This window comes from Ambystoma mexicanum, chromosome 2p (assembly GCF_040938575.1).
Source record: "Ambystoma mexicanum isolate Mex_15411 chromosome 2p, UKY_AmexF1_1, whole genome shotgun sequence".
Taxonomy (NCBI): domain Eukaryota; kingdom Metazoa; phylum Chordata; class Amphibia; order Caudata; family Ambystomatidae; genus Ambystoma; species Ambystoma mexicanum.
In genome coordinates this window covers 1,112,800,454-1,112,814,452 of record NC_090923.1, presented here as the reverse complement: position 1 = coordinate 1,112,814,452, position 13,999 = coordinate 1,112,800,454, and the positions used below count along the sequence as shown (strand labels likewise).

Genomic DNA, 13,999 nt, shown 5'->3' with positions numbered 1-13,999 from the left:
CAGCCACCAGATTTAAAAACACCCACAGAAAGAAGAGGGGAGGGAGATAAACTGTTAAAAACATAACAGGGCTGGGATGATGTGACTGATAAATTAACTAGCAGAGTTGAATGACACACACAGTCAGGGTTTATCTCACCCTTACACTGTTTAATAAACACAATTGAATTGTACTCACTGTGTCTGTTGTGCTTCTGATAATCATGCCTTCCTTACAGCATCTCTTCAGGTCTCTCTGAGGTGTTCTCTCACCCAGTATGTGCTTATTTGATCTCTCTCTTTGGTCCCACTGAGACGAGGAAGATGGTTCTGCACTTCCTCCCAATCACAGCCTCCAGGGTCTTCCAGTGCCTTCCTGGTTGGTCCCCATCCGTGTACCTTCCACCTTGGTCCGCAAGGGTTCTGGTCCTCGGCAACACAGGTAAGCTTCTCCAGATTCTCCTGAGTCTGTTTTCGGCTTTCAACAGCTCCACCACACTGGTTTCTCCCCACTTGTTGGGTCCCACCCGGACCACTCGGATGGCTGACTTCTTGCCACCAGATTCCCCAACCTTCGGGTGAGTTTTGGTTCTTCTCCACCTTCCCGGTCCCCGCCTTCCTGCTCCAGGCGTTCAGGTCTGCAGTGCGTCCACTCTGGTTTCCCTCCCCAGCTCCCATGGGATTCTCCCGCTGAGTACCACCCCCAAGGGAACTATCGGGTTGCGGCCTCACCCCTCTGGTCCCATGGGGGACCATGGGAAGGGTCCCCCTCCCAGGGAGAAGTGACAATACTGAAAACTTGTCACACAGGGTTTTGGAGCTTTGTGCTTACATTGTGTGTTTCTAAAGGTGAGATGGGTAAAATTCAGGCCAGTACTGTAATCCAAATGTCACTTTTTATCTTTTGCCAATTTGTTCAAATCCCTTTATTCACTCCTTTTTAGAACACATAGGCCTAGTGCTATTTAGTGTGTTTTGGAGTGAAGTGGAATCAGTGTATTATTCCTTTACAGAATTTGTGCTATAAAGTTGATTTATATGTATATTTTAAAGTCATTTTTTAGAGTATTTTTTTACTGTAATGCAACACTAAAAAATGCACATATTATTTGTACAGAATATCATGTGAGGTTTATTGTATTGTGTACATTTATGACACTCATTGTTCTTTGATAACAACCTATCCTCCCTTAAGGGTAAAGCCCGACTGCTCTGCTACATTGGCCATTGGGAGGGTTTTAGTTTAACTGGCTGGATACCATGTTGGATACCATTCCACACAGGATAGGTCTGTTCACATACTTCAGAGGGCTGTGGAACAATCCCCCTAACTAGGCACAGTTTGGCTACTATGGAAGATACATTGGGAGTAAATTGAAGGGATTTGTCACAGTACAATACATTAAAGGTCACCAGAATATTTTGAAAATACAGGGACTGCCCTGAAGACTCTGGTACTCCAAGGAGTATAAAGCTAAAATGCCAGTACACAATTAAGGAATTGTTGAGGAGTTTCAGAAGTTCCAGAAAGTTGTCCATGAAGTTTAATGAAACAAACCCAATCCTTCTCTAGTGGTTATGGGTGAAATGTTAAGTAAATTATACTTATAGCCCACAGGTGCAAGAGAGGCGACAACCACCCAGATGAGGAGTCACAGGGAGCCCTCCAGAAGAGTTCCAAATCCCAGAGGCAGAGAGGAGGGCAGTATGAGGTCTCAGGTCATATGCATAACATGGCTGTGGTCCTGGGCACACAAAAACAACTCTGTACCCGGAACTTTAAGAGCCTGGAAGAGAGGACCAACAATGGGATCTGGGTAAGGGGGCCTGGGGGGCAACTACTCACAGACATAGTTGCAGCAGTTTTGCCCCAGGGAGAAAGAGTGCATTAGATCTCACTAGATGGCAGTGGAGGGGTCTCCGGTAGGTAGGCAGAGTGCCCTGGAGTACTAGAGCCAGTGTAAATGCAATAAAGAGGCAATCTATGAAGACTATCTACAGTGAGAAGGGCAACACAGCAGCGACAGAAGCAACGTAGCAGTGAAGAGGATACAGCATGCACATCACAGGTTGCCTAGGTGGAGACAAAGGTTCATCCAAGTAGTAGCAAACAGTCCCTCAAAGAGAAGCAGCTGCAGGAGGTGAAACAGATGGTCCCATAATAGAGCAGGTAGATGCAGAGTAGCAATAAACCACTCAGGGTCCAGGTACAGCAGCAGACAGGCTCGGAGAGCATCAGTAACTGCAGGCTTACAGTTCCAGCACACAATGATGGAGGGAAGCATAGTCTTTCTGCTAGCAAAGTCAAGGGCATCCACAAAAGGACAGTGTCAATCCAAGACAGTAGGCATCAGAGTCCACAGGAACAGCAGATTTCACTTGCAGTCTTCCAAATAAGTTGGAGAACAGATTTGAGAAACAGCCTACGGTCTCCCTCATTATGGGCACATACACAGGGGAAGAATTACTACTGGCCAAAAATCCACAACTGTGCAGCATCCAAAGTTTGGTCAGCCAGCCTATCAGAGTGGGCCATCCAAATGTCCATACACTCAGGTCCACTGACAAAAATGCCTATTGAGGTGTCTACGAGTCACTCTCCCAACCTAAATTGGAAAGCAGTCACACAATGGTGCCTGTGAAGACTTTGTCCAGAGTGTATGTAGACAGAACAACCATTTTGGCCATCCTTGTGGCCCATTCAAACAAAGACAGGCCACAGAACAAACTGGAAGGGCGGAGGACGTTTCAGTAGCCCAAATGACTCTCATATATAGACTTTTAGCCATTAAGACAGTAAAATGTCTACACCATGCTGTAGTCAAAACAAAGCGTATAGCTGCTAGCCTACTTTCAACACACTTTATGGGTCAGAGAACTGTCCCAGAGACAAAGAGGGATGCTTAAAAGCATCCCTGCTCTGGTAGCCACCTGGACTACAAGGGGTAGCACATCAAAAATGAGTTACAGCCACAGAGGCACTTCAGCAGAAAACAAAAGGAGTGTCTAAAAAACAGAGAAGCTACCAAAAGATTTAGGGGACTCAAAGTTGGACTAAGAAACCCAACAAATGTAATTCTGCCCTAATACTTACTTCTACACTGGAAACAATCTTTAAAAATCAGCTCCAGCTCACCAGAATATATTGTACAAAGCTCTTAAAAGTCCAGACATGCAATAGGATAAACCAGACTCAAACCAAAATCCATATGGATACAATCTTTCACTTACCAGATCTTGTGGTGGCTGATGCACTCTGAAAAATCCAACCAGGATGGCAGTGGGCAGCAGCTCCCAGATGAAGAGTATTAAGCCAAACACCAGATATCCCTTGTCCCCGAGGTCCGAGATGAGATCTGCCTGAAAGAAAACAGCAACAATCTCTGTTGCATCACAGTGTCCATAGGGCAAGGATAGCAATTTTCCACATGAGCAAGGAGGCGTCAGAGAGCAGATCTGTGTGCTGCAGCGTTATTCAATTGAATACTCAGATCTAGGACTTCAAATACACAAACATTCTTCTGCAAGGGTCCCTAAAGGCACACTGTAACTTAGACATCACCCCTTTTAAGGGAACTCACCTAGATCAATGATTATTTTATACTTTGATTCCTGAACTGATAAGGTATCAGAAAGAGGCAAATAAAATAAAATTCCGGCTACAGTACCAAATAAATGAGTCTAACTCTTTCCCTTGAGGTGGAGGTGAAGGGTGGTAGGAGATCACTCACCCACCCATAAAACTGAAGGCCTTGACTCCGAACTAAGTCAAAGGGAACCCCTGACAGTTCCATTTAAAATGTTCCATTAATATGGTCAATGCTAATTTCTGCTGGGTGGGTCTAGAATATTGTAGCCGAGCTGAGCTTGGTCACTAGAAGCAGCTGCCAACGGAAGATCCAGGGCAAAGAAAAACATTATGTCTCACGTTTGATGAATATCCCTGCAGGTTGTTGCACCAGTGTCAGTCTTTCTTCGGCGCATTTCGTTTGGAGGTGGAACTTTCTTTCAAATACTCTTGCTATCCGTGGAACGGCGAGAGGGAGCGAAGAGTAGCAGTCCCTGCAGGTCTTTGTTCCAGTGACAGTCTGTGGCAGTCTTTCTTGGATGCATTTCATTTCGAGGTGGAACTTTCTATCAAATACTCTTGCTATCTGCCGAGCAGCACAGAGTAGCAAAGAGAAGCAGTCCCAGCAGTGCGTGCAGCCTGGGTAGCCGGAGGGCGGGGAAAGGAGCTGCTCAGTGCGATTCCCCCGCAAGGTTACACAGCGCTGATTTGGAAAACACCTTGGGAATCAAGGGGCCTGTCCTCTTGATCAGAAGTCAGTGAACCCCCGATTAGAATTCTGGCAGCAGCAGTAAAAGGGTACAACTTACCGAGTGGGAATTGTGGCATGGAGAAGCAGTTTCGAAAATCACATCATACATCGGATTCCAACATGTTGACTGCAATCAATCTTCCGCTCCCACTGTCTGCAATACCACAATCCTTGCAAACTGATGATGTAATTTTCGTAAGCAAAGAAGAGGAAAAAAGACTGTTAAATCTTCAATTAGAAACAAACTTGGTGATTCCTAAAAAAGTAATTGCTCGCTCGCAGATTACAGCCTTTTTCCATCCGGTGGCAAAACCTAAAATCAACCAGGAAGGGCAGAAATGTCCTAGGGATCCTAGCACAAAAACCTTGGTTAATGACGTGAAGGGGGTTACACCGACCAATCACGAAGTGGATGCCCATGTACTGTCAAAGACGAAGGCACTCTCTCGGTTAAAACCAGTGCTGGTTCTTACACAGCCCCCAAGTCCTGCCCCCCCGGAGGACAGCTTCCCAGATACTCCTCCAGACCTAGGAAAAAGATACATTCGGGATTTCGATTTATTGTTGTCCTCTTTTGACCCCCCCCCCTGTTATCTATTGTGATGAGGAGATTTATGTCCGTTTTGCCAGTGAACTGCATATCTGTGTCAGTGTTAGGCAGAAACCTGTGCAGTTCACTTAGGGAACACTGCAAAAGATTTAGGACTACAGGTGTTAGCAGTTGGTAGCAGTCTGTACCACCCAGATTTACCTGGTAGCTGTGGCTGAGCAGTCAGACTTCCCTCAAGAAGAGGTAGGCAGTATGCAAAGTATAGGCACTCAGACACAATAATACAAGCAAACACTGACCAGAGCTTTGGTATCAAAGTATATAATTATTTATTTAAAAACACACTGTTTGAAACACTCCAGCACTCTTAATGTAAAAACACTCTAAACACAGTTACTATTATAATATATACACCCCCTATTCCTTATCAGATGAGTCTTAGTAAAACACCACTTATTTTCATACAGAGGTGAGCGCTTAACTAGATGGCACTCCAATAAGTTTGTGAAAAAGGGAGGGAAAAAGACAGAGTATGGAAAGGTACACCACTCTAAGATTTAGGAACACTGTTCGCAAGGCAGAAGAGCAAAGGTCACTGGTGAGCCAAAGTCCAAAGGCTGGGCCCACTCTTAGAGAGAGCAGAGCACAAATGCGCCCAAGATCACATAGTTACACTAGGCTTAGATAGTCTTGCAGAGAGTTCAAAAAGAGTTTAGAGAGGCTCAGAGAAGTTTAGCCAGGGTGGCCCAGGCTAACACAGGTTCGAAAGCCGGGGGCTAAATCTACCCCGTACAATCGGTGGCAAGGGAAGCCAGGCGGGACACGGTACCTTAAGTGGGAAGGATCCTCCAGCGGTGGCAGTTGTTCCTGGCAGTGGGTGCAAGTCACGTCGTCGTCCAGGGGAAGAGAAGATCTCGACTTGGAGGAAAGATGAAGGTCGTTGCACTGCCAGGGAAGAAACCAGCCGCAGAGTTTTCCGGTTAAAGGTGGTACCCTTTAATTCGCGGTAAAATGTGGTATCCCGGTTGCCGGGGTGCTTGGCACAGGCAAGGCGGCCACGAGATACGTCGGGAAGGCGAAAAGTCGGTGAAACTGGTTATCCTCACCAGTCAAAGGAAGAAGACTCTCCGGCGGGAGATCTCCTCTGTCGTTGGGAAAAGTGGTGAGACGGTCCAGCAGGGCTCCACCGGCGGTGGCGTCGTGGCAGGTCAGCTCAGCTTCTCCGCTGTCGGATTCTTAGGTCCTGTGGCGACTTCTGAAGTTCCAGTCCCCAAAGCCCTGCTTTTATGCAGAAAACCCCCATTCACTCAGCCTAGCTGTCACTCAAACATGCTAAGTGGTGAGCCGGCCGGCTCACCACTTGGGCCAATCAGGACGGAGTGCGACTTGAGTTGCCTAAATCCCCCTCCACCCCTCCTAAGTACCCCAGACAGAGTGGCGCCACTTTGGAGGGCTTCTGTGGAGAAGCCCGCCAAAAAGTGGAACAAAGGGCTCGACTTGAGTTGGAGTCACAGAAGAGAACACAAACGCCATTTTAGAACCGAGTTTTGGCAAAAAATACCAACCGGAGAATTAATATTAATTAAATAAACCAGTGGTATGTTCGAGGCTATCATAATTAAATAAATAAAGATAGTAGCCTCGAACAATGGGAAAATCCCATAGAGAAATATTTGCGGTTGAATATAAAAAGTAGTATGCACTGCCACCAGCCAAAACTCGATCAGGGGGGACAGAGACTTGCTCCCTCGACTAACAGACCCCGGGGCAATTCAATTGCCCCAGCCAGTACGTCCACAATATGATGGTTTGTACTGGTTCTGTTCAGAATGTAAGACTAGTAAAGTCAATGGTGACTTTACATGCCCTGGGAGACAGTAGTCAGTCCCAGGGTATGGAGTCTATACTGGGGGGTCACTATGACACCCCTGTGTTACTGCACTGAGGGTGCTGTGTAATACACATCACAAAAACACATGAGGCCCTATGGGGTAAAAGACCCCATAGCCCAGTAAACACATCTGGAGTCAAAGAAACACACTCAAATCATGCCCAAGAGTGAGGGTAAAAGAGTCTCACTCTTGGCAGGAGAAAAAAAATAAACCCCAAAAATCCAGCAAAGCTGCTGGGGGACTCACTAGGTTAGGAAATTCAGCCTAAACAGAGAATTCTCCCTAACAGTCAGGTCTCGTATACACTTGATGTCCTTGGAAGCTGCTGAACCCACCAGTCCCTCCAATGTGTTGTGCCCTCAATCTAATTCAGACCAGCTGAGCTCGGAACACCCCAGAGGGAAAGGGGAAGTGGATAAAATAATAAACTGTTTAGATTCCTGGCCTTGGTTTTGAAGGATATCTGCTTGAGACAGAGAAAAAAGAGCACAATTAATTAATTAATATGCTGACCTTTCCTACACTTCACCTATACTGCCAGAGATCATTCATTGTACCAGAGTTCCCTCTGCAAAAGCTAAGAAGGTGAAAAAGAGAAGTTTCTTCAAGGATTGACTACTTCACTAGAATGTCTTCAAGCAAACACTTTAAAAACAGAGATTTTCCTTCCAGGTAAAGTACACTGAGTTTTAATCAGATTTCAAGACTAAAGTCCTTGTACACATCAGAAGAATTGCTGCTCTACTTTTTCTGAGTCTATCTTGAGAACTTTTTTTGACAACTGAAATTATTTCTCTTTTTACTGAAGAAACTGCAATGCTCTCTGAATGTCCACGCACTCCTAAAGGAGATTGTCAAGAAAAGCAAGAAAAATCAGCCTTGCACACATGCATTGCCGATGGATGCCACTAGAGGGCACCAAAATACTGAAAGCTTCAAGGGAAGCTCAATCGGCACGCAAGCCGTGCTGGCTTCTAACTTTCACACAAAGCCACCCTTCTTGCTCCCGTGCATGTCTCCGCACAAACCATGCAGGAGTCCTTTTCCTGTCAGTGAAACACAGTTTGAAGCGTTCCGCGATAAGCAGCCTGCGATGCCCGTAAACTGACAGACTCTGGATGGTCAAATTCTGAAAACCGTGGACCTGACAATCTGGTAATTCTTTGGACCAATCCTTGACTGAAATTAACCAGATTCTGAGTATTCTGGTGTCCCTTTATGAGAATTTGAAAACGGAAGTCAAATCAAACTCTGTTTTACTAGAATCACTTTTATTTAAATTTGACAATGTAAAATTGCATGTGGCTGCAAAGTAGTGCATTTTTAATCATGCTTCAAAGGAACCAGGAAAAACAGCCGAGCCACAATCCACAACTCTCATCTGACCGACACTTTGCCTTAAATTCTTCAGTAGTGTAAACTCAGTAGGGCAGAGAAAAGTGTTGATGGAGGGGAGGTCCCAACTCCCACCCCTTACTGAAGAAACTGCAATGCTCTCTGAATGTCCACGCTCTCCTAAAGGAGATTGTCCTACCCCTTTTTACACAAACACTGGGTGAGGGTGACAGTAACAACATTAACTTTCACACATCGCACTGGACATGTCCCGCTAATCGGGTCAGGCAAAGTGAGGCACTTAACTCTAAGTGCAACATCTAATACCAACTAGCTCTCCTCACACGAATAAAAGCCAGAACCTAGAGACACACACTGAGCAAGGCGTGAACTTTGTTTTGAAGGGTCTGAGCCCGACAGAGGGTGACCTATGGAGCGTTACTCCATGAGGTCTAACATGGGGAGGAGAGCTGGTTCAACCACATTTATTCTTTTGAACACTGATTTTTTCTTTGCATACATTTCTCTTTTTTTACACTTTTTGTATAAGTTATAGGGCAGGAATTGGGTTTTGTTAGCATAGGCCATTTTGATTTGACGGACTCCATTAGGATTGTTTTGTTTATCGTTTGATGGTTGAGACTACTCCAATCTTAGTTATAGGCCAATGTAGGAGTTTCTCCAGCCCCAACAGCTTGAACAAAAACTTTACAAATTGTATCCAATGTGTCAGTGTCATACATGCAATACCATGCCTCCCCTACAGTACCCAGATGGAATCCAATGATGCTGTTGTGTTGAATGTTCCAAATTTATGTGAGCCAGCTCAAAGTTTCACTCAAGCAAATGCTCAGGTGTCAGGTAGTAGCTCTATTGATCCAACTCAAGCCTCTTTGGGTTTGATCTATAGGACTGGGTTTCGTAATACAAATCAGACTATCATCGGGGCTTGTAACAATCTTAGCAATTCTAGATTGTTTTCTGATGTCATCCAGCACTGGAAAAGCGACTCCTTGGAACTTTGGCCGAAGGGTCCTCATGCCTGTTTAAGATCAGACAGAAAAAATACCACTCAACATTCTAATATGCCGTTGAAAATTGATAATGCGAAGAATAAGGGTAATAGTAAAGACAATCCCTTTATAATTCTTTTTGAAGGTATCGTCCCAGAAACTAAATCTGCAATTCTCGGTCATTCTACTATTTTGTATCTTCATTCACAGATCCCTAATTTAGAGGGCATAACACCAGGTGACTTGAAAAGGGTAGATTTCATTGATTGGTACAGAGCCGATAGATGTATTGTTTATTTTCATTTGCAACTTACCTTTAATGCAGTAATGAATGAAAGAGATTGGTTGAGAATGAATGGTTTTGATCTTTCTCATTATCAGGTAATATTAATTGATGACAGTGCTAATAAAACATCTGACAGTTTGTGGTGACATGATTACTTGTTTGCAACAAAGAATTAATGAAATAAGAAGGTCAAGCGTGCACTGGCCACCTGAAATGACTGAGCTGTGTCATCACTACAGATACCAGAATCCTTAGAGAATGTAAATGAAAACTAATTAGCAACACCTGAAAAGGTACAGAGTCTCCCTGAAGATTGTTTGAGACAAGAAAGTACTTGGAGGAGAAAAGCAACAGAGGAATTGAACAGCAGCACATGGGATTCAACCCTGTTACTATTGCATGATGGGATTCAACCCTGTTACTATTGCATATTGTTGGGATTTAACCCAGTTACTATTTGCATCAAGAATTTTTGACTGGGAACTAGAGTTCACGCCTGACCACCTTTTGCACATGGGATTCAACCCTGTTACTATTGCATCATTGGATTCAACCCTGTTTGTTACTAGTGAATATTGTTGGGATTTAACCCAGTTACTATTTGCATCAAGAATTTTTGACTGGGAACTAGAGTGCGCGCCTGACCTTCTTTTTTCAACAAAGAATAAAGTCTTCTGAAGTAACTAAGGATTGGACATGGCTAGTTAATGCGATGCAACACTAAGGCATATCCGAGGGATAGTACTACTCAGGTACAAATCAAATCAGTTATTGATATTGTCATGGAATACAAGGGGTCATCAACATTTGTTTCGTAACCAGGATCTATATGACAAAATTGGATCTTTTACAGTGATTTCTTTACAGGAAACATGGTTGTTAAATCCTCCAACATTTGATTGGTATTTTGTGTCTTTGCAGTCTGCTAAGAAAGGTTTGGTGGATCGCCCTGATGAAGGAGTAATTACTTTAGTACGCTCCTGTAGAAATGTACTTGTTATTGCAGAACAGAAGAAGATGGCTGAAATGTGTTGATGCTTTGGGGCTGTCGTCACTGCACACAACTTTAAGTACTAGGTTTCCTGCTGTCCCTATTTGGTGAAGTGGCAAGGCTCAATAGTCTATTCACTATATTTTTCTTCACAACTTGTTAATGCTAAAGTGTTTAGATTTTGTGGTCACTCCTTCCAATTACAGTGACCACTCTATGTTAGAAGCTCGCTTTTATACTTCAGCAGTTCAACTCGAACTACAGGTTAATAGACTGACCGATTTGCAAGTAAATGTAACTGGCTCTCGGATTAGTTGGAATGCTTTCAAAGCTCTGAAGGTAAATGAGTCCTTATCACAGCGAATGCTGAATTGTTCGGAGGATTGGGAATTCAATACCTTTAATACACATAGATTTGGTGACTTTTTATGGAAAATCTTTTGGGCTCGAATCGAATTAGGGAGCATTGTGTAAACCGATACACAGAATAAACCATTGGCATATTTATAGTGAAGAGGTTGCTCACTGGAAAAAAGAACTGGGCGGAATATTAGGATTCTGAAGAAAGAAATCGACCTAACTAATGAACAGCGATTTGTTTGAATTAAACGTGTGCATCAAACATATAAGAACTGGCTCCAACAACAAAAATAAAAACTCCCAAGCCTTTTGGCAGTTTGTTAATGGGGTGGAATTGTCATGCAACACCATTCAACCAAATGGAGTGCAAGCAGTGACTTTGGTCTCATTTTACTTCGGTCTGTGCTGTGCCCAAAGCAGCTTTCAGAGCGGTGGCCATGATGAAGGATTCGATGGAGTCCCTGTATGACATTGATTTTGGTAGTGATTTATTGACTAGAGTGATTAATATCAGTGTTTCACATGCTCTGGGTCGCAACAGGCTCTCAAATTATTTGCTTAAGAAGGACCCAGTAGTGTGGGTTCGAATTTTATCCACTCTATTTACTAGAATAACAGAAACTAAGTTATTTCCTCCTTCCTGGTCGTCTGCGTATATAGTTCCTCTTTTTCAAAGAGGTGATAGAAGGAACAAGTTACTTACCTGTAACTGTTGTTCTCCAGCATGGGTCTGGCATGGATTCACATGCTCATGAATATTCCCAGTCGTCAGGCTAGTAATCCTTGGTAATTGAAAAAACAGTTTCAGTTTCATTTCATTTCCAAACTGTCTTTCTCCTATAAACCAATGACTGCCCCCAGCCAATGACTGCCCTCTACCCAAGCCCCTCCTCAGGCACCCATCTTCAGACTTGGGAGCACGTAAAGTGGCAGTACGACCAAGAGAAGAGCCGCAGAGGGGCAGACGGGAGTGTTTGCATGTGAATCCATGGCAGACGGATGCTGGAGAACAACAGTTACAGGTAAGTAACCTGTTTCTTCTCCAGCATCAGATCTGGCATGAATTCACATGCTCATGAATAAGGAATACATAGCAGTGCACACATGCACAACCACGGGAGGTTGCAAGGCTCAACAGAAGCAATCTCTTACCTCCTCACCAGACTCAACTTCAAGCGAACAGGTTACGCAGCACTGCTTGGCCGACTCTGGACTGCTCCCTGGAATCCCTATCGACGCAGCAGAATCCCATGAAGGTGTGCGTCGACCTCTACGTAGCAGCCCTGCAGATGTCCAGCAGGGGCACACCAGACAGGAATGCCGTAGTAGCAGTGATTGCTCTGGTAGAATGGGCTCTCGGACGGTCAGGCAACGGTCAGTTTGCCAACCGGTAACAGTGAGTGAGACAGCCAGAGAGCCACCTGGAAATGGAAGCCTTGGACAGGGCCTTCCCATGGTGCACAGGACCAAAGTTCACAAAAAGCTGAGAAGTTCTCCGGAAACTCTTCGTGCGGGCCACATAAAACTTCAGCGCTCTAGCCACATCCAGTGAGTGCAAAGTCCTTTCAGCCGGCGACGAAGGCGTCTGAAAAAACACAGGTAACACCAAGGGTTTGTTCATATGAAAGTCTGACGGCACCTTGGGCATGAAGGAGGGGTGCGTCCGCAGCACCACCCTCATCTTGTGAAAAGTCAAGTAACATGGTTTACAAGATAGGGCCTGTATTTCACCCACTCGTCGTGCAGAGGTGATGGCCACGAGAAAAGCTGTCTTCCACAACAGAAACTTGAGTGGAACAGAATGCATAGGCTCGAACAGGGCTCCCATGAGCCTAGTAAGTACCACATTGAGCTCTCACGCCGGCGCCGGAGCCTTCACTGGCAGGAACGAGCAAAACAGTCCCTTGATGAATTCGTTAACCAACCAGTGCGACACAAGGAGGGTCCTCTTGGGGAATTGGTGTAGCGGGAGATAGCCGCCAGATGAACCTTGATGGAGGCATGAGCCAGCCCCGATTTAGCCAATGACAGCAAATATGGCAGTACCTGAGGAGCCATGACCCTCAGCAGGTCGATCTCCTGAGAACGACACCAAATTGCAAATCTCTTCCATTTGTGTCTGTAGAATTTCAAAGTAGATGACGCCCTGGCTTTGGAGAGTACCTCCTTGCAGACCGCTGGGAGATCGTAACCATCAAACTCTAATGCTGCAGAAGCCAGGCCTTCAGGTTCAGCAATCCTGAGTTGTGGTGCAGAATTGCGCCTCCTTCTCTGGCAAGAAGATCCACGACCACTGTCAGCTTGACTGGAGGGGACGCTGACATGCTGAGAAGGTCTGTGTACCAGACCATCCTCGGCCACGCTGGTGTGACGAGGATCATCCAGCACCGGCACCGTCTGAGTTGATTGATGACTCAAAGAAGCAATGGCAAAGGAAAGAACAAATCCCAGGGAAATGAGAATGCGTCCCCCATGCTCCCCGGCTGGGGAAACCTGCTGGCGAACCTCCGGCACTTGGTGTTAGTAGCCGTCGCAAACAGATCGATCTGGGCATTGACCCATTTGTCAAACAGGTTGTCCACTTGGTTCTGCTGAAGCTCCCACTTGTGGCAAGAGCGTAGCTCCCTGCTGTGAGAGTCGGCGACAGTGTTCTTTACTCCTGCCAGGTGGAATGGAATGAGGAACATTCCCTGGGTGACGGCCCAGTGCCACAAGGCCTGCGCCTCCCTGGAGAGCACCATATAAGAACTGGCTACAACAACAAAAATAAAAACTCCCAAGCCTTTTGGCAGTTTGTTAATGGGGTGGAATTGTTATGCAACACCATTCAAACAAATGGAGTGCAAGCAGCGACTTGGGTCTCATTTTACTTTGGTCTGTGCTGTGCCCAAACCAGCTTTCAGAGGGGTGGCCATGATGAAGGATTTGATGGAGTCCCTGTATAACATTGATTTTGGTAGTGATTTATTGACTACAGTGATTAATATCAGTGTTTCACATGCTCTGGGTCGCAACAGACTCTCAAATTATTTGCTTAAGAAGGACCCAGTAGTGTGGGTTCGAATTTTATCCACTCTATTTACTAGAATAACAGAAACTAAGTTATTTCCTCCTTCCTGGTCGTCTGCGTATATAGTTCCTCTTTTTCAAAGAGGTGATAGAAGGAACAAGTTACTTACCTGTAACTGTTGTTCTCCAGCATGGGTCTGGCATGGATTCACATGCTCATGAATATTCCCAGTCGTCAGGCTAGTAATCCTTGGTAATTGAAAAA

General features: G+C 45.1%; 1 protein-coding gene across 1 annotated transcript in view; it reads right to left on the bottom strand.

Annotated features, from left to right (window-relative positions):
- GPR137 (G protein-coupled receptor 137) overlaps positions 1 to 13,999 on the bottom strand; it is a 613,721-nt gene that overhangs the window by 319,341 nt on the left and 280,381 nt on the right. Inside the window, exon 6 of the mRNA XM_069645139.1 lies at positions 3,211 to 3,339. Within this exon, the coding sequence (XP_069501240.1) occupies positions 3,211 to 3,339 (129 nt within the window). The remainder of the gene's footprint in view (positions 1 to 3,210; positions 3,340 to 13,999) is intronic.